This window comes from Orycteropus afer, unplaced genomic scaffold (assembly GCF_000298275.1).
Source record: "Orycteropus afer afer isolate SDZICR_OR568_19922 unplaced genomic scaffold, OryAfe1.0 scaffold00016, whole genome shotgun sequence".
NCBI classification, from domain to species: Eukaryota; Metazoa; Chordata; class Mammalia; order Tubulidentata; family Orycteropodidae; genus Orycteropus; species Orycteropus afer.
In genome coordinates, this window is record NW_006921603.1 from 19,796,116 (window position 1) to 19,821,033 (window position 24,918).

General features: G+C 38.7%; 1 protein-coding gene across 1 annotated transcript in view; it reads left to right on the plus strand.

The window, feature by feature from the left end:
• The window catches only part of DYNLT5 (dynein light chain Tctex-type family member 5), a 25,894-nt gene continuing 976 nt past the window's right edge, over nt 1-24,918 (plus strand). Inside the window, exons 1-3 of the mRNA XM_007959281.1 lie at nt 1-116; nt 8,776-8,867; nt 24,306-24,430. Coding sequence (XP_007957472.1) covers nt 1-116; nt 8,776-8,867; nt 24,306-24,430 — 333 coding nt within the window. The remainder of the gene's footprint in view (nt 117-8,775; nt 8,868-24,305; nt 24,431-24,918) is intronic.

A 24,918-nucleotide genomic window follows, 5' to 3' on the forward strand; every position in this document is an offset into this window, starting at 1 on the left:
ATGATGACAGATGTTGCCAAAGACAGAGAAACCCGTTCATCAAAGAAAAGAGGCAGTGAGTCTTCTCTAAGTAGTCATGAATTCCAGCAGAAGGAACTTCATGGACACACCAAAAAGTGAGTAACTGAATGTCTGGTGACTGATGCACAATTACTTTATAAACAGCTTCATAATGTTTATGGGAGAGGTGGGGAGAGATCATTTCCTTTGGGACATAAAAATGGAGAAAATGAACAGATTCAGGTCATGCTTTGGAACTATATTGAAAAACAGAGAAAGAGAAAATGTAAATGTTATCTTGATCCTAGCAGCATTTTCACTATTTCAAAGACCACAAAAAATAAACAAATAAACGCACCTAATCAAAAGAAACATCATATACAATGTAGACCAGCTACTCTTTATGTGTTTCTTGAATTAGTCTCCTTAATATTATACAGTTTTTGCATTTTTTGTAATAAGTATATACCTATACATTTACCTTTATTTCATACAAATTGTGTAATATATTTTCAAAGTCTTTGTTCATAATCTTTTAAATGGCTACATATTTTATCAATTTATAATTCATGAGTGAACTCACCCTTCCACAATTATTGGGCTTTTTAAGTGTCTTTCCACTAGTTGGCTGGTTGATTTTATTTATATTAAATAATTAAATCTCTGCTTGGTTGCTTCCCAAAAGTATAATGAATTGGTAGGTCAAAAGGTTGTAAATATATTTCTGTGGCTCTTGCTATATATGGCATTCAGACTCCTAAAGAGATGAATCTATTTTTAATACTTTCATGGCACTTCTTTTTGACTGCCCTAGTGAGAAGAAAAAATTCTCTACACAGAGGGCAATTAACTTATATAAAAGACTTTCCTTCTTAATAGTTTCCATGGGATTCAAGGATGGGGTATCTTAATCCCTGTGGTTGGGAAGCAGAAGGTGGTGTTTCCCGTGGAACAGAGATTGGAAACAACTAAATATATATTATTCTTGTTGTTAGATGCCATCTAGTCACCTCCAACTAATAGCGACCCTACGTACAACAGAACGAAACACTGCCCAGTCCTGTGCCAGCCTCACAATGCTTGCTATACTTGGGCCCATCATTGCAGCCATTGTGTCAATCCATCTCTTTGAGGGCCTTCCCCCTTTTCAATGGCCCTCCACTTTACCAAGCATGATATCCTTCTCCAGGGAATGGTCCTTTCTGACACCATGACCAAAGTAGGTGAGATGAAGTCTGGCCATTCTCACTGCCAAGAGCCTTCCTGCTGCACTTCTTCCAGGACAGATTTGTTAGTTCTTCTGGCAGCCGATGTTACTTTCAATATTCTTCTCCAACACCACAACTCAAAAGCATCAATTCTTCTTCAGTGATCCTTATTCATTGTCTAGCTTTTACATGCATATGAGGCAATTGAAAATACCATGGCTTGGGTTAGGCAGTTTGCCCAGTGCAATAAGTCATCTGATTTCTTGATAGCTGCTTCCAAGCGTGTTGATTATGGAACCAACTAATATAAAATCTTTTGACAACTTCAGTCTTTTCTCCATTTATTGTGATGCTGCTTATTGATCCAGTTGTGAGGATTTTTGTTTTCCTTATGTTGAGATGTAATCCGTACTGCAGACTGTAGTCTTTCATACTCATCGGTAAATGCTTCAAGTCTTCTCCATTTTCAGCAAGCAAAGTTGTGCTGTCTTCATATGGCAGGTTGTTAATGAGTCTTCCTCCAATCCTGATGCCACATTCTTCTTCAGTTAGTACAGCTTTTCAGATTATTTGCTTAGCATACAGGTTGAATAAGTATGGGGAAAGGATCCAACCCTGACACACTCCCTGCTTGGTTTTAAACCATGCAGTATCCCCTTGTTCTGTTTCAACAAAAGCCTCCTGGCCTATGTACAGGTTCCTCATGAGCACAGTTCCGGAATTCCCTTTCTTCTGAATGTTCTCTGTAATTTGTTATGATCCACACAGTCGAATGCTTTTGCATAATCAATTAAACATAAGTAAGCATCATTCTGGTATTCTTCATTTTCACCCAAGATCTATTTGACTTCAGCAATGATATCCCTCATTCCACAATGTCTTCTGAATCCAGTTTGCATTTCTGGAAGTTCTCTGTCAATATACTACTGCAACCATTTTTTAATTATCTTCAGCATTATATTACTTGCATATAATATTAGTGATATTGTTCAATAATTTCCACATTCTGTGGGATCACTTTTCTTTGGAATGGGTACAAATAGGGATCTCTTCCAGTCAGCTGGCAAGTAAGTGGCTGTCTTCCAAATTTCTTGGCATAGATGAGCTCAGCTTCCATTTATTGAAGCATCTCAGTGGGTATTCTGTGAATTCCTGGAGCCTTGTTTTTTGTCAATTCCTTCACTGCAGCTTCAACGTCTTCCTACAGTACCATTGGTTCTTGATCATATGCCACCTCCTGAAATGGATGAACATTGACCAATTTTTTTTGGTACAGTGACTCTGTATTCTTTCCATCTTCTTTTGATGTTTCCTGCATCATTCAATATTTTACCTATAGAATCTTTCAGTATTGCAACTCGAGGCTTGAATTTTTTCTTCAGTTCTTTCAGCTTGAGAAATGTCAAGTGTGTTCTTCCCTTTTGTTTTTCTAACTCTTAGTCTTTTCACATTTCATTATAATAATTGACTTTGTTCTTGAGCTGCTCTTTGAAATCTTCTGTTCAGCTCTTTTATCTTGTCATTTCTTCCATTTGCTTTAGCTTCTCTCCATTCAGGGGCAAGTTCCAGGGTCTCTTCTGACATCCATTTTGGTCTTTTCTTTCTTTCCTGTCTTTTTAATGACCTTTTGCTTTCTTCATGTGTGATGTTCTTAATGCCATCCCACAATTGGTTTTTGGTCATTGGTGTTCAATGCATCAAATCTGTTCTTCAGATGGTCTCTAAATTCATTGTTGTTATTTGCCGTTGAGTCAGACCCAACTCATAGCCATCCCCTCCTTGAGTTTCCAAGATGGTCTCACTATGGAAGTAGATTGCCCAACCTTCCTTCCGAGGAGTGGCTGGTGGGTTTGAACCACCAGCCTTCTGGTTAGCAGTCAAATGCCTTAGGCACTATGCTACCTGAAATCAAACTCTCTATTCCCAGAGTTTTTTTAATGCATTTATTAATAAATGCAGTTTCCAACCCTGGAAGTTTGTGGATTATAAATAGACTCTCCCTCTGTTACTGATGGGAAATTATATGAATGAGTAGGAACCCCAGCATATATCAAAACTATAGCTGGGAGAATAATTAACCTTGGTAAATTTTTTGCTTCTGACTCTAAATCAATCTTCTGCTGTTTACAGTATTTAAAAGTTATTTTTAAAATTATTTAAAAATAATTGTTAGCATCAATTCAACTTACTTCTTCAAGAAAAAATATATATAACAATCTGACATAAATCATATTCTCATTATTTCAAAATAATATGCTCTCACCCAAAGGCTAAACTATCATCCTCATTTGCATAATTTTCGTTTACCTCTTGCTTCTCAAAAACAAATTGGACTGTCTTATAAAATCAGTTTGATCAAATTTGAAGAATAACATATTGCTGTTTTTCAACTTAATGTTGATGAAGTATAAATATAAACGTAATAAGAATATAGGCAGTTCCCAGATTACAAATGTTTAATTTACAGACAGTTTGTACTTCTCCTTTAATGTTATGTAAAGTTGCCCTCACTTTGAAACTACAAGGAACTCTGGTGGCATAGTGCCTAAGACATTTGACTGCTAAACCCACCAGCCACTCCATTGAAGACTGGGCAATCTACTTCCATAAAGATTTACCACCTCAGAAACCCAATGGGGATCACTATAAGTGAGAATTGACTTGATGGCAGTGAGTTTTGGTGAGAATTTTGAAACTGTTGAACCAACCCCTACTTGTAACAAGTTCTTCATCACAATCACTTTCCCTTGCTGCAATGTACAGCTTTTAAATTCATTGAAAAGACTTCAAGCCTTTTCTTACACTAAAGAAAAGCTAAATAATAATTATGTACACCTTTTCCCACTTAGCTACAAAATCGACTTAAAGACACACTTACGAACAGGTCTTGTTTGTAATCTGAGGACTGCCTGTGCTCACTAGAGTAGATTTTTCATGAGCAAATCTTTTATTAACAAATGCATATAAATTACCATTGTTTTAATATATTTCAAAGTTAGAAATTTGGATTCTCAAGCAAATTGTTCCAATCCTCTGTTTTTACTTTTTTTTTTTTTTTTTATGGCTAAATAGCAAATGAACAGATTCCATTACCATTGCAAGGTAAGAGTTATCTACAGACTCAAACTCTGCAGGGGATTCTCCTTCATGAAATGAATCTTCAACTAAGAGATTAATTCTGAAAATTAAAAATCCACTACCATGGAGTTATTCTGACTCATAGAGACTCCCACTGGGTTTCCAAGACTATAAATCGTTACAGAAATAGATTGTCTTATCTTCCTTCTGCAGAGCAGCTAGTGGGTTTGAACCACCAACCTTATGGTTAGCAGCCAAATGTCTTTCCACCAGAGCTTCTTGTCTCCAGCACAGTAGCTCTAATTTTTCTTAGTATAACCAGTACTTCCCACTCTGCCCACCACACTGTGGGTAATAAGTGTTGTTGAAGGAATGAAAGAGGAAACACGAGTTTGTACCTGAAGCCTTCTTTTTCTCTGTAGTGCTCTGAAATATTTCCACTAGGAGGCAGCACATCACTTTAGTAAGAGATCCCCCGTGGGGAGGGGGGTGTCATGCTTAATTGATACCATCTGAAATATGCTAGTTCCAGGCATTTCATTTGAAATAGAAAGAAGAGATGATGTTCTTATATTGACTTAATCTAATACTTTAATGGTTCCCAAGCCAATGATGCATTTAAATATTATCTCTTCCTAGAACTTCAAAACATCTAATAGCAGTGAAATGGCTGGAAATAAGTTCTCAATAATAATTAGATGGTATTGTGGATGGTGAAATTTGATTGAAATTATTGTTACTATCTTTAACAGTCATGATGATAATACATGACTTGTAATGATACCCTGCAATTCAAGGATTGATCAGCCAGCAAATGCAAGGTGTTTTTATGAAAACTGGCATTCATGAACAATTAAACATATTCCAACTGCTTGGTTCTCTCTTTTTTTCCCTTTTGCCTCCTTTTTACATAATCAGATCACAGGCTATTGAGTTTTCACGGGAAGTTTCCATTTTGAAAATTATCATACCTTTCCAGTGTCAGCCAGGTATAATGAGGGAGGGTTTCTTTTGCTATTTGAGATCAATTTCACATAGCTATTTCTGCATCCAGTGCACAAGAGCTTTGCTAATTCCAAGTCTGTTCTCAGCAATCAAACATGTGAATTTTAACTGAATTTTGCACTAGATTACAAGTTCTTACTCTTTTCCCTAGAAGAAAATTGATTTGTTTCCCATTCGAAACAAATCATTCATTTTTTTTCCCCACGTTTTTTAATCTATCTCCCTTCCTATAATGTTAAACTTTCTTGAACACATTTTACCAATTGAAATTTGCTTTTTCAGCAAGGGCAGCAAAGTAATGATACAGATAGTCAGCAAGAACATTTTTCACATTTAAAAGATAAAATTAACTGCAGCACTGCCTTTGTAACAAGATCATGTGTCCAAAAGTGTTATCACTGTATACTAGGAAAAGTCTGGTTGTAGAAAAGTGCAACTCATCCACCTGTAATGTTATGACACATGCCCAATAAATTTATTGTGTCACCTACACCACAGTGGTAATCACAAATATCAATTTACTCTTTGAGCATCTCACATTTTGATTTTTAGAGATTTTAAAGGGCTTGTGTGAAACTGTTTATGAAAAGAAACTACAACAAAGTTTTGCTAAGCCAGTATGTTTTAAATTTTTAAAATCCAGGACCTCGTTTTATTTCTAAAAATTTACGAAGCCCATTTTCTGGTTTAATGTTACTTTCCTAGATTGAAAGTATGTTTAATCTTTTATTTCTTCCTTTTGTCTTCTTTCAAAGGATAGTTTTGTTTTTTTCCTTTTCAGTTTATCCTTTATTTTACTCCTCTCTGCCTTTCCCACATTCTAATGTGGAAACTGTCATCTCAGTTAAAATTAAAGCATTTTCTTAAAAAATAGGTGTACATATATTAATGTTACCATTTTCCATGAAGTAGTAGCTCTGGTCAATACATGATCAGCCTTCCAAAGCACAAAATGCAACACACTAACCACATATTTTCCCTCTGCACAATAGCATCAGATTTCCAACACAAAATATCTGACCCTTACTCCCAAAGCCCCATCTCCTGCACAAAGCAAACTCTAACCTTCATGTTCTATTACTGCGGTTAGTAATATTTTGAGTGATTTTGCTTTCTTTATACTTTTCTATATGTTTTGAAATTTTCACAGTGCATAACATTGTTTATGATTATTGCAGAAATAAAAAGAGCACTGAACAAAATCATCTTTATTAATTCAAAAAAAAAGTCTGTCTACGTTTTTTATTTGCACACCAATCTTCAGCCAGTAGAATTGTTAAGCTGCCCTATGAGCCTTACCAGTTTCATAGCGGTATTATCATAAATTGCACCACTTATCAGATTTTAATAACATGGAACAAAGCAATGATTGGCTGTTTGTAAAAATCTTTGCTTTCCTGTCTTACACATCTAACTCCCACTAGTTTGAATTTCACACCAATTCTATTTTAGTTTCACTTTTTAGTATGGTGTTCAGTAGAAAAGATAGAGGATTTTAGCAGTATCTTCTCTATATTTGGGGAGCTCTGGTGGCATAGTGTCTAAGGCATTTGACTGCCAACCAGAAGGCTGGCAGTTCAAACCTACCAGAAACTCCTTGGAAGGAAGGTTGGCCAATCTACTTCTGTAGTGATACCACCTCGGAAACCCAAGGAGGGGTAGCTATGAATTGGATATGACTCCACGGTGGTATTTATTTATTTTTTTTTCCCCTGTATATTTGTACAAGTAATTAATTGTTGCAGATAGTCATGGCTCTTGTCTGCATTCTGGCAGACATGAGTATATGTAAGACTTTTTTGCCACTGGGAGATAAATAGGATATTTGAAATCTGTGTCTGCCTTTACGACATCTATGACATTAAGCAAGTTTCTTGACTGCCTTTTGCTTCTTTTCTTTTATCTCTGAAATGAGTAGAATAGTGACTCCTTTACTTACTTCAAAGAATATTTGAAAGGTAACATGAGATAATTGATGGGAAGTGTTTTGCAAAGTTAAAAGTAGCATATATAATCCTGGGCAGTCAAGCTTATTTTAGAATCAAGGGTTTGTTCAACACTGGGTTTTGTAAGCAAAAGCTATCATCTTTGGTACTGCCCACAACACCTGCAACCAGTGTGGCCAAACAGATTGGCTGCTACTTCAAAGGGCAGCAGAAAATTATAAGGATAGCAGGTGTTACAAGAATGAAGACTAAAACACTAATCCAGAAATGCATGGTGAAAAAACAGCCATAATTTCTTGAATCACTTTCTTGGCCTGGGCGGGTAAACCTTAATTTACCATGTGAATTGTTTTGTATTTTTAAAAAATGTAAAGTAGGTTATCTATGATTTTCTTAAAATATCAATTTGTAAGAAATTCACTAATTCTGGACAGCTGAGAATAGAGTATTTTAAACTTTGTTGAGAAAAAAATAAATCTCCAAAGATTAAGAACAATTCTTTTCTCATTAAATTACAGCAAAAATAAAACCCATTGAGAAAAGGGAACACACACAAACACTCACTATTATATTGGCTCCTTTGAAATGACATCTGTCTTAACCTCCATTTTCACAGGTGGAAAGTATTGGAGTTAGGGCGCTCTGAGACTGCCATTATTGCCATTGAATTTTCTCTGAATTAAGTTGAATTAAGTGGTGCTCGAGGGACATTAGGGGTTTCTCTTTTCTTAGGTCTTCTGTTCAGCACCTGGATAATCTCAGATTGCCTTGGTAACCAGACCAAACCCTTAATGTTGAAAAGGATGATTGATGCTTATTGATTTACAGTAGTTTGGCTGAATTGCTATTTTTCTCACCATATAGATGACTTTCCGAATTTTCTTTTTTCTACTAAAGTACTATAGTGAACTTTTTGTAACACTCCCAGGTATACATAGAGGTTTATTTTTTCTATCATTTTAAGCTTCCTCTCATATTTCCAGGCCTCTTTGTGAGGTTGTCCCCTCTAGGGAAAGTCTTTGCATCTGTGAGAGAGATGACATTGGCAATGGCTTCTGAAACATGTACTTGATTGCTCTGTAGATAGAGGTCAGGCATTACCAGAAGTAACATGATCTGTTAAAAGAACACTTTCTGGATAATCAAATGACCTGAGTGCTACACAGAGCTCCAGCTTCTACCTTGAGACCTGGTCCATGTAACTTATCTGTGTCTTAATTTTTCCAGTTCTAAAATATTTTTGGCATATGACTGCTAACCAGAAGGCTGGCTGTTCAAACCCACCAGCCACTCCTCAGAAGGAAGGTTGGGCAATCTACTTCCGTGGTGATACCACCTCAGAAACCCAAGGAGGGGTCACTATGAGTTTGGTCTGCCTCAATGGCAGTGTGTGTTGTTGTGGAATATTTAGAGAGGACTTACTTGAGATAATCCTGGAGAAAACTTGATCTTTGTAACATTTTAGCTTAAAGCAACACTGTGTTTTGTTATCATTGTTATAACAACTATTTAGATTTCTTTTTCTCCCTTGCTTTTAGCTCCTTGAGTACCGTGTCTTATATGGATGAACCTAGCCAGCGTGATGATGCCTCTCGCCTTACAGTCCAGATGGAAAACACCTATCAGTTAGGTCTGTTATTTTATCACTCACCCCTGTTTGAAACTTCTAGTTCGGTTGCTGATGCTTATACAAATAATACCTGGTAATCTGATATTATCTTTATTCCTAGCAAAAATAAAACCAAACCAGTTGCCATTGAGTCAATTCCAGCTCACAACAACTCCGTCTGTACAGAGTAGCACTGTACTCCGTAGAGTTTGCAAGGCTGTGACTTTTCAGAAGTAGCTCTCCAGGCCATTTTTCTGTGAGACTTCTGGTTGGTCCTGAACCACCAACCTTCCAGTTAGTAGTCAATTGCTTAACATTTGTCCCACCCAGGGACTCCTGGCACAAAATAAGGGATCTTAGTATATTTAGTAATTAGAGGCTGCTTTAGTTTTTTCCTCTCCAAAATGAGACTAACACCCATTAACTGCTTTTCTTTATCACTGTTTCCTAAATACCAAGCAATGTAATAGATGTCACTGATGTTTATTGGGTATTTCTGAATTAAGAAGTTCATTAGATATTTCAGGGTTATCTTGTGGAGTTAATTGATAGACTGATGCCACTCTATGTGCTGGACTTAAGGGAAAAATCTACTTATTGAAGTTTAATCCAATAAAACCAAAAAATATTGTTGATAGGTGGAGAAGAAGAAAACTTCAAGGCAAATGATTCATGATCCCCTGTTGACAGATGCTTATCCCTTTCCACTGAGGTTTTGGGTTTTGAAAACAAAGATCTTTGCACCTGCCCCTATACTCCCAGGTAGAGTCTGTGGCAAATAGCTTTCCAATTCATGTTTCCTCATAGAGTTATTTGTTTCTACAAATGCAGACCTGCCAACTATTATCTGAATCCATATGTAATTACTGCTATGTTGAAATTCTACAGAGACTTGCCATGGACCAGAGTTAGACCCTATGGGGCATGGTAGTTCCATCTGTGGCCAGTTAACCCAGAGAAAATTATAGACCATGAACACATCCCATTAAACCTTGTAGCCAGTTTTCTACAGTAATCCCCAAGACAACATGGATTAGAAGATGTCATAATTAGCTAATCTACTGGTATTTTCAGAGGATCTATGGTGGACATCTATTATTTCTGTCATCCTATACACTTTTATCCTCATGCTAGTAACTACCCAGTTTCCTTTAGGGAAGGAAGCCACACCACCACCATCCTCACTACTTTTGTTTCATGCCATTCTGGTGAAGCACAGACTTTATTCAGAAATGGATCAGTGGATGATTCTGAGATGGCAAGATGTGTTAAATCATTTTTAGACAGTTTTCTGTGTGTTTTTTGTACCATCCAGGTCTTTGCTTTTTGATTTTCAAAAACATTTTTTCCTCCTTAGGGAAAAAAGAAGTCTCTCTGAAAAAAAGTTTTAGCATTTTTATCACTTCACTCAGAAAGTAGCTTCAGAAACTTATTTTGGAAGTCAAAATCTATTTCCCATATCCTGGTCGGACTTCTCCAAGGGATAAATAAATAGTGTTTTGGTTCTCTGATGCTGCTATAATAGACATACCACAAATGTATGGCTTTAACAAGCAGATGTTTATTCTCTTACAGTTTAGGAGGCTAGAAGTCTGAGTTCAAAGTGTCAGCTCTAGGGGCTGGGTGAAAGCCCCTCAACCTTGGGCTTCAGCTCTACCTCTTGCTCCTGGCCCTAAAGCTGGAGGCTTCTCTTAACTCTGCTGGTTGCTGAGGATGACAAACTCAAGGTTGACAAATAAAATGGCATAGTCCCAAATTTATTGAACAACATGGAAGGCCACTAGTTAAACAGTCCCAAGATTGGTAGACAACATGGCAGGCCATTGAGATGAAGACTCAGCCAAATTCAGGATCCAGATGTGCCAGAAGCTAGAGACCTTCCTCAAAACTTCTTCTTATATACTTGAAGTAGACCACATCCCTAAGGCAGCTACTGAACTGCTCACAGTAGATTCCACCATGAAGTTGATTACCAATCTCATCATGGGGAATACTACATCCAGCTGTCCAGCCACTCAAAACTAGGCCCCACCAAGCTGACACACAACTTAACTACCACAAATAGGTAGCTGCCATCAAGTCAACTGTAACTCATGACAACCTTATGTACAACACAAAAAATGTTTCCTGGTCCTGCCTATGCCATCCTCACAATCAGCATATTAAAATCCATTGATGTAGGTGTTACACCAATCTATCTCACCAAGGCTCACCCTCACCCTCACTGGCTCTCTACTTCACCAAACATGGTGTCCTTCTCCAGCAACTGATCCCTCCTGATGATGTTTCCAAACAAGTCAGAAAATGTTCTGTTATTATGCATAAGGATTCCTTTGGCCAGTTTTCAGAAATAGATTGTCAATTCTGTCCATCATGAGTGTACTTGCTGATAGATTTTCCAGCATCATAGGAACACACGAGCCACCACAGCATAACAAATTGACATATGGGTGGTGTGGTGTTGCTAGGTGCTGTCAAGTTGGTTCTGACTCACAGCAACCCTATGTACAACAGAATGAAACACTGCTCACTCTTGTCTCATCCTCACAACTGTTGCTATGTTTGAACCCACTGTTGCAGCCACTGTGTCAATCCATCTTGTTGAGGGTTATCCTCTTTTTCACAGACTCTCTACTTTACCAAGTATAATGTTTTCCAGGAACTGGTCTTTCTTGTGAACATGTCCAAAGTACATAAAAAGAAGACTTGTCATCCTTGCTTCTAAGGAGCATTCTAACTATACTTCTTCCAAAACAGATTTGTTCATTCTTCTGATAGTCCATGGTATATTCAATATTTTTCACCAACACCATAATTCAAAAGCATGAATTCTTCTTCAGTCTTCCTTATTCATTGTCTGGCTTTTATATGCATATGAGGCTATTGAAAATGCCATGGCTTGGGTCAGGTGTACCTTAGTCCTCAAAGGAACATACTTGCTCCTTAAGACTTTAAGAGGTCTGAGGGGAGGGGAGAGAATACTGTTAGATAGATAGAGATAAGTTTTGATTTGGGTAAATAGAAGGGCAATGTACCAAATGTGAGTGATCAATATAGTGGCATTGAGGAAGAGAAAGACATAGAGAGGTACGTGGGAAGTACAGACAACAAAGATGAACCCTTTTGCATATATAGTATGGCGTGGTCAGTGAAGGCAAACATGGGTATATGGGTGGATAGATGGGTGGATAGGCTGAACCATTAGGTATGTCTATGAAGTGGGGAGTGTACCCAAGAACATGGACAGGGTTGGCAGACAATGGTCCTATAACTTCATGTGTATGATCTGAATTCCCAGGTGTATAGTGGAACTGACAAGGGGCAAGGTTGTGGTCACTGCTTGGTCACAGGCAGCTACCCCGAGGGACCAAGTACTTGAACCTGTGGGCTCGCGACCATAGTCACAGAGGACATCAACCTCAATTGGCATAACATACTACACAAAAAACATACTATTCCACCTCCTACTGTAGTGAGTAGCAACTAGGATCTTAAAGCTTGTAAGCTGCCATCTAGATGCAACAATGGGTCTCTCCTCATCCAGAGCCAAGAAGAATGAAGGAAACCAAAAATTCATGGAAACAATTCGTCCTAGCAACTCGTATACCATCGGATCTGCAGCCTGTATGACTATGAGACCAGAAGAACTAGGTGGTGTCTGGCTACTACTGTCAACCACTCAGAAGAGGATTTATGTAGGAGATCCTGGATAGAGAGGGAGAACAATGTGGAACAAAACTCAAAATCATTTGAAAAAAAAAAAGGGGGGGATCAGGTTTGCTGGTCCGATAGAGCCTGGTGGAACCACTGAGACTATGGCCCCTAGCTGCCCTTCAGGTCTGGAATTGAACACACACCTGTGGTTTCCAGCCAAACAAAAGACAGGCATATGAGCTGAACATTTACCTCAAGTAGATACACTCCTTGGAGAGAACAAGCATGGGAGAAAGAAGGGCTGCTTATGCACAGGGAGACAGCTCAGGGGGCAGGAGTGCATGGAGGGATGGACACAGGGAAGAGGTAACTATTGGGAGGAAGTGGGAGGGGAGATGTTGCATTGTGGTAAATTGTGGTCAGTGTCATGGGACAAAGTGTATGTGAACTGCTGTATGAAAAATGTATTTGCTCTGTAAATTTTCACCCAAATCACAATAAAAAGAAAAAAAGAAAAGATTTTAAAAGGTCTTTTGCAGAAGATTTGCCTGATGCAATACATCATTTGATTTATTGACTTCTGCTTCCACAAGCATTGTTTGTGGATCCAAGGCAGTGAAATCCTTGATAACTTCAGTCTTTTCTCCATTGATCATGATATTTCTTACAAGGAGGAGCTATGAGTCGGGGTCGACTCGACGGCACATAACAACAACAAGAACAACAACAGTTACGAGGATTTTTGTTTTCTTTATATTGAGGTGTAATACATATTGAAGGCTTTAGTCTTTGATCTTCATCAGTAAGTGCTTCAAGTCCTCTTCACTTTCAGCAAGCAAGGTTGTGTCATCTTCATATCCCAGTTTGTTAATGCATCTTCCTCCAGTCTTGCTGGTTCATTCTTCTTCATACAGTCCAGCATCTCATATTTGTTGCTCAGCATACAGATTTAATAAGAATGGTGAAAGGATACAACCCTGACACACACCTTTCCTGATTTTAAACCATGCACTTTCCCCTTGTTCTATTCAAACAACTGCTTCCTGGTCTGTGTACAGGCTCCACATAAGCACAATTAAGTTCACAATTCTTCACAATGTTATCCGTAATTTGTATGATCCACAAAGTCAAATGCCTTTGCATCATCGATAAAACACAGATAAACATCTTTCTTTTATTGTCTTTCATCCAGATTCACCTGAAATGATATTCTTCATTCCACATCCTCTTCTGAATCCAGCTTGAATTCCTGGCAGTTCCCTGTCTATGTACTGTTACAACCATTTTTTGAATTATCTTCTGCAAAATTTTACTTCCTTGTGATATTAACAATGTTGTTGTAATTAGGTGCCGTCAAGTCGGCTCTGACTCATAGCAACCCTATGTACAACAGAAAAAAACACTGCTCAGTCCTGTGCCAGCCTCACAATCCTTGCTATACCTGAGCCCATTGTTGCAGCCACTCTGTCAATCCATCTCGTTGAGGGCCTTCCCCTTTTTCTTTGATCTTCCAGTTTCCCAAGCATGATATCCTTCTCCAGGAAATAGTCTTTTCTGACAACATGACCAAAGTAGGTGAGATGAAGGCTGGCCATTCTTGCTTCCAAGGAGCATTCCAGCTGCACTTCTTCCAGGACAGATTTGTTAGTTACAATCTTTCAGGCCTATTCATAAAGTTTTCCAGTAGTATGTTGGACAGTGTTTCACTGCTATTCATTAAGGTTTTCACTGGCCAATTTGTTGAAAAGTGTGTGGCCCCCTCTTTCTTCCCAGTCTGTCTTAGTCTGGAAGCTCTGCTGAAACCCGTCCATCATGGGTAACCCTGCTGGTATTAGAAATACTGCTGGCATAGCCCCCAGCCTCACAACAACACACAAGCCACCACAGTATGACAAACTGACAGACACACACCTTGTGTGTGGGGTATTAATGATATTGTTCATTAATTTCTGCATCCTGTTGGATCACCTTTCTATGAAATGGGCATGAAGATGGATCTCTTCCAGTCTGTTGGTCAGGTAGCTGTCTTCCAAATTTCTTGTCATAGACAAGCGAGCATTTACAATGTTGCATCCATTTGTTGAAACATTTCAGTTGGTATTCCTTCAATTCCTAGAGCCTTGCTTTTTGCCAAAGCTTTTGGTGCAGCTTGGATTTCTTCCTTAAATACCATCAGTTCTTGATCATATGGTACCTCCTGAAATGATTGAATGTCAAACAGTTCTTTTTTGTACAGTAACTCTATTCCTTCCATCTTCTTTTTTTCTTTAATTTTTATTGTGCCTTGAGTGTAAATTTACATAGCAAACTTGTTTTACATTCAACAGTTCATGCACATCTGATTTCATGGCCCTGATTACTGTCCTGTACCATAAAAATCTCTCCTCCTCTCTCCCCTCTGGGAGCACCCCCTCCCTGTGCCTTTCTCATCCATGCATTCCTGTTTGTCCAGCCTTCCCTCTATGTGAGTGCTACCCCTCTTGTGTCTCATGGCTGATTGATCCAAGGGGTGCATCTCCCCAGGGCAGGGGGGTGCATCAACCTGGGGTAGGTGTTCTATAGGTAGGTCTTTCTACTGTTGGGCTGAGAGCCAATCCATGTAAGTGAGTCCATTTCTAGGCCCGAAGGATCACCCGGGGCCATAGTCTCAGGGGTTCCACCAGTCTCTCTCTGACCAGCAATTCTGGTCATTTTTGTGTTTTTTAATTTTTTTCCATATTTTTCCTCCCACTCAATCCAGGGTCTCCAGATTTGATCCCTTTCTGAGTGGTTGGCATTGGTAGCCAGGCACCATCTTGTTCTTCTGGTCTCTGGTTGTGGTGGCTGAGGTCCTCATGGTCCATTATCTTTGGCCTAATTATTTCCAGATTACTTTGATCTTCTTCACTCTTCTTTGCTCCAGACAAGAGGAGACAAATAGTTGCACGTGACCCTAGTCACTATTCACCAAAGTAGCTGTAGAACAAAATTTCTATGAACTATGTGTGCCAATTGAACATGATGTCCCCTGAGACTATGGTTCCAAGCCCCCACGCCTGGTGATTCTCTCTTACAAGATGTTTGGTTGTCTCTGAGAAGTTACTCCAACCCTGTGTTCTGTACATATGTGGCTAATTTTATAGCACAAGTGCATATGTAAGATTATCTTCAACGAAATCTATCCTTGATCTGGGGTATATTTCTGTTCATCTACTCCTACCTGCTTTTCTCACCTGTCTATGCAGTAATCCATAGCCTGGTATTTGGTGCTAGTGATATTGTGGTGGTGTGTATGTAATAGTATTTGCCTCTGTTGTCTATATCTTTTGTGTACATTTCAGTGTCTTTCCTTTCTACAGTGTCACCATGCTGGTCACAGACTCTTTCCATACCATTCTTCCCCTCACCCAGATCGCTATGTGACCCCCAAATAGTCTGAGATTTTCCTTCCTCTTCTCTTCCATTTTCTTTTGATTTTTTTTTTTTTTTCTTTTACATTTTTCAATATTTTCCCCATAGAATCATTCAGTATGCCTGTTCTGGTTATCTAGTGTCACTCTGACAGGAATATACCACAAATGGGATGGCTTGAACAAATAGGAGTTTATTCTCTTACAGTTCGGGGGGCTAGAAGTCCGTGTTCAAAGTGCCAGGCTCTAGGGGCTGAGTGAAAGCCTCTTGACCTTGGGCTTCAGCTCTGCCTCCTGCTCCTGGCCCATTGAAGCTAGAAACATCTCTTCACTCAGGTAGCTACTGGCTGCTGAGGCTAACAAGCCCAAGGTCGACAAATAAAATGGCACAGTCCCAATGTTACCAAACCACATGTTAGGCCATTAATTCAAGTCCGTTGTAAGTCCCAAGGTCGGCAGAGCATGGCAGGCTGCTGGACAACAACACAGCTACATGCAGGGTCCAAGCGTGCCATAAGCTAGAGACCATTCCCAAAGCTGCTTCTTATATATGGGAAGCAGACCACATACCCAAAACAGCTACTTAGCTGCTTGTGGTAGATCCCACCATGGAGTTGATTGCCAGTCTCATCATGGGGAATAACTACCACCAGCTGCCCAGCCACTCTGCAGGCCCAGCCAAGTTGACACACAAACAACCACCACAATGTCAATTCAAGGCTTGAATTTTTCATTCAGTTCTTTTAGTAAGAAATTCTGAGCGTATTCTTTCCTTTTGGTTTTCTAATTCCTAATGCTTGCACATTTCATTATAATACTATACTTTATCTTCTTAAGCTGCCCTTTGAAATCTTCTATTTAGCTTTTTTACTTCATCATTTCTTCTAGTCACTTTAGCTACTCCACTTTGAAGAGCAAATTTCAGAGTTTCTTCTGATATCCATTTTGGTCTTTTCTTTCATTCCTGTCTTTTTAATGAATGACCTTTTGCTTTCTACATGTGTGATGTCCTTGATGTCATCCCACAACACATCTAGTCTTTGATTATTAATGTTCAATTTGTCCAATCTGTTCTTGAGCTGGTCTCTAAATTCAGGTGGGAAAATTCAGGTCTTACTTCGGCTCTTATGGACTTGTTTTAATTTTCTTCAGGTTCATCTTGAGCTTGCATATAACCGATTGATGATCTGTTCCACAGTTTGATCCTGGTCTTGTTCTGACAGATGATATTGAGCTTCTCTACTGTCTCTTTCCACTGTTGTTGTTCTTAGGTGCTGTCAAGTAGGCTCCGACTCATAGCAACCTTATGCACAGCAGTCCAGTCATGTGCCATCCTCACAATCCTTGCTATATGTGAGCTCATCATTTATAGCAAGCTCATCATTGCTGCCACTAATATATTGGACAGCCACTAATGTATCCACTACTATTTGAAAGGTTTTCACTGGCAAATTCTTTGAGAAGCAGATGTATCCTTTCTTCTTCCCAGTCTGTCTTAGTCTGGAAGCTCCAGTGAAACCTGTCCACCATTGGTAGCCCTGCTGCTATTTGGAATACCAGTGGTATAGCCTCCATGCTCACAGCAACATGCAAGCCACCAGTATGACAAACTGACAGATGAGTGGTAGTCTCTTTTTGTAGATTTAATCATTTGATTGCTGTATATTTCATCCAGTAATGTTCACATATATAGTCGCTGTTTATGTTGTTGAAAAAAGGTATTTCCAAAGACTAGGTGACTGGTCTTGCAAGATTCTATTACACATTGGCGAATTACCCAATAAGCAAGGTAGCACAGGCTCACTTGTGCTTATTTATTAATCTGTAGTGAACAATTTCAAATTGTTTCACCACTTCAAAGATTATTTTTCTAACTATGGCTGGCATATGTCTCTATCCTAACCCCACAGCACCTACAGAATAAAAGTCTTTTTTCAAATTTACAGTTCTTGACAGAGATGGAGAGCACAGTAAGCAAGGTATGCTCAAGCTTACTTATGCTTATTTGCTAATCTGTGGTGAACAATTTCACGTTGGTTTCACCACAAAAAAGCATGTGACACTGTTCACTATAAATTAGTAAGTAAGCACAAATAAAATGGTGCTTACCTTACTTATTGTGTAATCTGCTTCTGTTATTATCCAATCGCTATGTCATTTCTACCACCAAATCCATTTTCCGACTATAGGTCTTTCTTGTTTCCAACTTTCTCATTCCAGTCACCAGTAATTACCATGCATCTTGATTACATATTTGATCAATTTCAAAATGCAGAAGTTGGTAAAAACTGGCCAGCAAAAACCTTACAAATACCCATGGACTACCCTTACAAATACCCATGGAGAGATACTCCAAATACAGCTGGGGAAGAGCTGTCTCCTTTAAGTAAGAGTCTACCCTAAGGACATGGATGAAGCAAAGTTTTGGGGACCTTCTTTCACTGATACAGCATGAGTCAGAATAAGAAGAAACAAAGGCAAACATCCATTAATAATAGAAATGTGGAATGTATAAAGTCTGAGTTTATGGAAATTAGAAGTTGTCAAAACTGAAATGGAACACTTGAAGATAGATATCCTAGACATTAGTAAGCCAAAATGGATTGAGATTGGCCATTTTGAATCAGACAATCATGGTCTACTGTGCCAGAAACAAAAAACTGAAGAGGAATGTCATCAGATTCATCACAAAAGGAACATTTGAAGACACATCTTGAAGTACAATGGGTGATAGGATAATACAGTCATAAGATAATATCCATACAGTTAACATAGGAAGCCAGTTAATATGACTATTATTCAAATCTATACACCAACCACTAATGTCAAAGATGAAGAATTAGAAAATTTTTACAATTTCTGCAGTATGTGTGGTGGACCTCCCTAAAGAATCCCTTTACTAAAGCCTCTTGGAATTATTCTAACTTGAGTATGCCATGTTTCCTGAAACCCTGACAGAGACAGTCATTAAAAATAAACACTTATTAAACTATACTGACAACTATTAAAATGTTGTTCCTGTTGTTAGGTGCTGTCAGGTTGGCGCCATCTCATAGCAACCCTCTGTACAACAGAATGAAACACTGCCTGGTCCTGTGCCAGCCTCACAATCCTTGCTATACCTGAGCCTATCATTGCAGCCACTGTGTCAATCCATCTCACTGAAGGCCTTCCCCTTCTTTGCTGACCCTCCACTTTACCAAGCATGATATCCTTCTCCAGGGAGGGTTCCTTCTGACCACATGACCAAAGTAGGTGAGACAAAGTCTTGCCATTCTTGATTCTAAGGAGCATTCTAGCTGCACTTCTTTCCAGACAGATTTGTTAGTTCTTCTGGCAGTCCCTGGTACTTTCAGCATTCTTCACCAGCACCACTGCTCAAGAGCAACAACTCTTCTTTGGTCTTCCTTGTTCATTGTCCAGCTCTCACATGCATATGAGGTGAATGAAAATACTATGGCTTGGGTTAGGTGCACCTGAGTCTTCAAAGAGACATCTTTACTCATTAGCACTTTAGCGAGGTCATTTGCAGCAGATTTGCCAGTACGTTACATCCTCTGATTTCTGGCCTGCTGCTTTCATTGGTGCTGATGGTGGATCCAAATAATATGAAATCACTGAGAACTTCAGTCTTTTCTCAGTTTATTGTGATGCTGCTTAACTATTAAGTAGAATCAGATATAATTATTGATCTTATCCCTTCTTCCATATCAATTCTTCAAATAATGATTGCCAGTCCCTTCACACATGTACATGTAATGACAGGGGCATATCACCAGAGCGATGAGGAGGCTAATGTCCTCAGGCAGTGTACGAAGGATTCCTCAAGTGCAGGGAGAAGCAGACCCATCTCAAGCTACTGCTGTGAATGTGGACTCAATGTGATTATAAATATAAACTCTTTAGTTAAGTAAAACTGAATGTGTATCCCAGCTCTACCCCATGTGTGATCTTGAGCAAGTTTCTCAATGTACTTAAACCTCTGAAAATTCATTTTTTTAAGCATTTAACTCATCATCTCACTAATATTAAATTAAAAACATATTTTAATGGGGATAGCAATAGTATTCACTTCCAAATTATTGAGACACTGTATAAGGTAATAAGTATACATAGAACAGTGCCTAACACAGAAAATGCTCAATAAAATATAGCCTTTATTTGTGTTGTGATAATTGTCTATGAAATATTTAATTCTATTTATGTTCAGAAATTATGTGTGAAAAGTTTTTTATACCTTTAGCAGGAAGAGAATAAAATATAACCCTGCTTACTAGTTCACTGCGAAGAGAGGTAAGAGTGCCTTGGCTATATATTCAAGAGTGTTGGGAGCCAGGGTAGCAATGGCGACCCAGTGTATTGAGAGTACAGAGAATCGTGATTGTTTCAACCAAAAGGGAGGTGAAAGGCTGCCTGGAGAAGAACACATTTGAGCTGGCCTTGCAAAATTAATAGTATTTTTCAGACAAGCAAGGTGAAGAAGGGTGTTCCATTTTGGGGGAAAAAAAAATAGTAGAAAAGATTGGGACATTCGGTAAGATGGAAGAATAGGCAGACAACCAACACAGACCCTCTTCAGCAAAGAAAAGAGAAACCAATTGACAGAGATACGGAAGATAATCCCAGAGCCCTGAGCTTTGAAAGGAACTATACAGAAGTGGATTAGGCACCAGCTAGTGGAAAAACTTGAACAAAAACAGGGAGTATGGAGATGATTGGAGCTGCTGACTGTCAGCTACTCGACAGGACCAACAGCCTGAATATTTCCAAGTGGTGTTGGGACCTGACACTTGACCTAAAGATCAGCCTTGGTTGCCACAGGCTGCAGGGGCAACTGTGCTGATGGGCTATAGCCAGGAAGGGAAACAATAAGGAGGGAGACAACCTGAGCTATGGACTTTCCACTGTCCAGAGGGTGCAACCATTTTAATGGTTTATGTGTGGAGCCATTTTGGATATTTAAAGAGACTGAGGGCGCAGCCATCTTGAATGTTTATAAGTGGTGGCCATTTTGGATATTTAAAGTGACCAAGGATACAGCCATTTTGAATCTTTAAAAGTGGCAGCCCTTTTGGATTTTAAAGTGACAGCATTCTCATTAGGATTCCAAGGACCTAAGAATAGGCTCTGTTTACCAAGGACAGCAGGGACATACGAGAGGCTGACAATAGGAAAGGAGACAGGTGATGAGTGTATGAGTGCTGTCAGCTAGCAAATTGAGGAGCAAAGCACAGTACCCTGCTTACGTAGATAATGTACAAACATACAAAGAAAACAAAAATCATAGGCAAGTCACTCCAACATAAAATCACCAATTAAATATAAACACAAAAACGTCAGAATGTCTCAGAGACAACAGAAAAGCACAGTCCACACAAAGAAGCAAGATAAAGCAGGAGAAACAAAGGAACAGGATACAGACCCAAAACACATCCCTGAGTAAGATGCAGCATTGGAACTCCCAATGAATTTAAAAGAATTACATTTAGGTGTCTTCAATGAATAGAGAGGCAGATCAAGGAAAACACTGACAAAATTGAGGAAAACACAGAGAAAACCCTACAACAATTTCAAAAGACAGTACAAGAACAAAATGACAAAATAATGAAAAATTAGAAATGATACAAAATCTTCACACATAAATCCAGAAGATTAATACTAAATTTTCAGAAATAGATAAGACACTGAATAGGCAAAGGAGTAGAACTGAATCATTGGAAGACAGAATGAGTGAGATTGAAGACAAATACCTGAATACTTCTTTGGAAAGGGATCAATTTGAAAAAAGATCAAACCAAAATGAAGAAAGCCTAAGTTTCAGGTGGGATACCATCAAAAGGAATAACCTATGTGTCACAGGAATTCCAGAATCCAGAAGAAACAAAACCATAGAGAAAATTATTGAAGATTTGTTGGAAGTGAATTTTCTTGGTACAATGGAAGATGAGAATATATCCATTCAGGAAGTCCAATGAACCCCATACAAGATAGAGCCCAAAAGAAAATCACCAAGACAAATCATATCAAACTCACCAAACCAAAGACAAAGAAAGAATCATGAAAGCCGCACGGGAAGAGTAAAAAGTTACCTACAAAGGGCAACCAATAAGACTAAGCTTGGATTTCTCAAGAGAAACCATGCAGGTGAGAAGACAATGGGATGGTATATATAAAACCCTAAAAGAGAAAAATTTCCAACCAAGAATTATGTACCCAGCAAAATTGTCCCTCAGATATGATGGTGAAATTAGGACATTTCCAGATAAGCAGAAATTAAGAGAATTTGTTAAAATCAGACCAACCTTACAAGAAATGTTAAAGGGAGCCCTTTGGACAGAGAAGCCATAAAAGCCAACAACAACTGACCATTAACACACATGATGACATAACCCATAAACCAACCCAGCTATGGAATTATCCAAAGTAAATAAGCCTACAAGTTTGTAAACAGGGAATCAGAGACATCAATTGACAAACGAGGAAAACTAGAAACCAAAAAGGGGAAAAACCATGTTGTTACAGAACTTATAGATGGTAGGGAAATCAAGACAACTACAAGATAGAAAGGACTTTTCTAAACTTGGGAAGAAAACTATACATCATGGGATAACCTCAAAGAAAAATGATAAACCTTCACATCAAAATGAAAAAGAGGACCAGCACAAATATTTAGCAGATACTAAAACAATAGCAATGAAGGAAGTAATAACACGATTCATAAACAAAACGAGCTCAGCATAGAAAATTATATGGAACAAAGAAATCAACTCCACAAAAAAGCACTTAACACAAATGACAGCAAAGAATTCATGTTTGCCAATAATTACATATCTGGCAAGGGACTTATCTCTAAGATTTATAGAAAACTCCAATGCCACAACAGCAAAGAAATTAACAATCCAATTGAAAAATGTGCAGAGGACATAAATAGACACTTCACCAAGACGGATATTCAGGTGGCCAGCTAATACATGAAGAGATGCTCACAAACACTGGCCATCAGAGAGATGCAAATCAAAATAACAGTGAGATGCCATCTCACCCCAGCACTGATGGCAAGGTTCAGCAAGACAGAAAATAACAAATGCTGGCAAGGATGTGGAGAAATTGAGACTCTCATACACTGCTGGTGGGACTGTGAAGTGATACAACCACTGTGGAAAGCAGTATGACGATTCCTTAGAAAGCTAGAATTGGAGATACCATTTGACCCAGCAATCCCATTACTAGGTATATATCCTAGAGAGGTGAGAGCCAGGACAGGAACAGATATATGCACACCCATGTTCATCAACACACTATTTACAATAGCAAAAATGTGGAAACAACCTATGTACCCATCAGTGGAAGAGTGGATGACCAAACTATGGTGCATACACACAATGGAATGCAATGCAGCACTAAAGAGTGATGTAGAGTCTACAAAACACTGCATAATATGGATGAACTTGGAGAACATTATGCTGAGTGAAATAAGTCAATCACAGAAGGATGAATATAGTATTAGTTTGTTGCTGTGGAGGGTCAAGGAAAGGTTTACATATGGAGGGAAACTTCCTTTGTTGGTTGCCGGAGGTGGGAGGAGAGGAGAGGGAACACTGCAAAAAAATAAAAAATAAAATAAATACATTGACCTATGTCACTTTAGTTTTGTGTATTTCACTGTACATAAATTATATTTCAGTAAAGTGCATTTTAAAAAAAGTTGCCATCAAATTGAATGTGACTCATGAAGATCACATGCATGTCAGAACTGTGCTCTGTGGGGTTTTTAATGGCTGATTTTTCAGATCACTAGGCCTTCTTTCTTGCAATGTGCCTCTGAGTAAACTCCAACCTCCAGCCTTTTAGTTAGCAGCCAAGCATTAATAATTTGCACCACCTGGTCTCTCTATCCTTTCAAACCCCAGTGGGATCCAGAAGACTGGAGAAGCATGCACAGGGAGCCATGGTGATGGGAGAAGAGGGTATAGGGTTGAGCAGGGGTTGTACCCCAGAACTTGTTAAGAGGAGGAATAACAGCAAGACGTGGATTTTAGAGTGATCACTGTGTGCAGTGTGGAGAGTGAGTATGTAGTGAGAGGGAGACATAAAAAGCGTGGGACCCAGGTAGAAAGATGTTGAGACTTTGAGGTGGGTCACTAACACTAGGAACAGGAATGGAAGAGACTTTGAATATCAAACAGTATTGAACACATTTTTACTAGTCTGATAAATGTATAAATTCATTATCTTCTTGTCTTCTCCAGAGAACCTGGCTGGAAACTTAATTAGGACAACTTTTTTTTTTCTTTAAATACAGGCCACCCAGGAGATTACATGTCCCTACATGTTTCAATACTCTTTTGATTAGCAGATGGGGTGGGCAGATATGGTTTGAAATTAATTCTTAGAAAAATTCTGTCTGTGTTTTCAGGTCCTACAAAACATTTTCCTGTGGTTACTGTTGATCATATTTTGAAAGATGTGTTAACTAACTATCTGCAAGAAGAAGAGTATGAGCCAGAGCTCTGTAGACAGATGACTAAAACAATTTCTGAGGTACTTGTGTGATTTTCCCAAAGTGTTAACTGTAACTATAATATCTGCCGAAAGCACAACAATCCCCTACTTTTTGAAGAAGCGAATTAATTTGCAGTAGCAGGAAAAACACGTATTTCTGTTTAATGAAAAGATTTATTAGGTCATATTCCATTGTGTGTGTGTGTGTGGTGTGACAGAGAGAGAGAGAGAAAATCTTTGACTAAAACAATTATTATGTGCAACATTAGCATGTATTTTATAAAGAAAATGTATAAAACGATCCCATTTACAAAAAATTGTAGAAGATACAATATTTTCATGATCGTTTTCTTTTCATCAAGGGAGCAATTACCTTCATTGAGTATCTTCAAATAACAAATTGTTGTTGTTGTTGTTGTTGTTGTTGTTGTTTGCTGTCGAGTCGGCCCCGACTCATAGCGACCCCTCCTTGGGTTTCCGAGGCAGTATCACTAGGGAAGTAGGATTGCCCAACCTTCCTTCCGAGG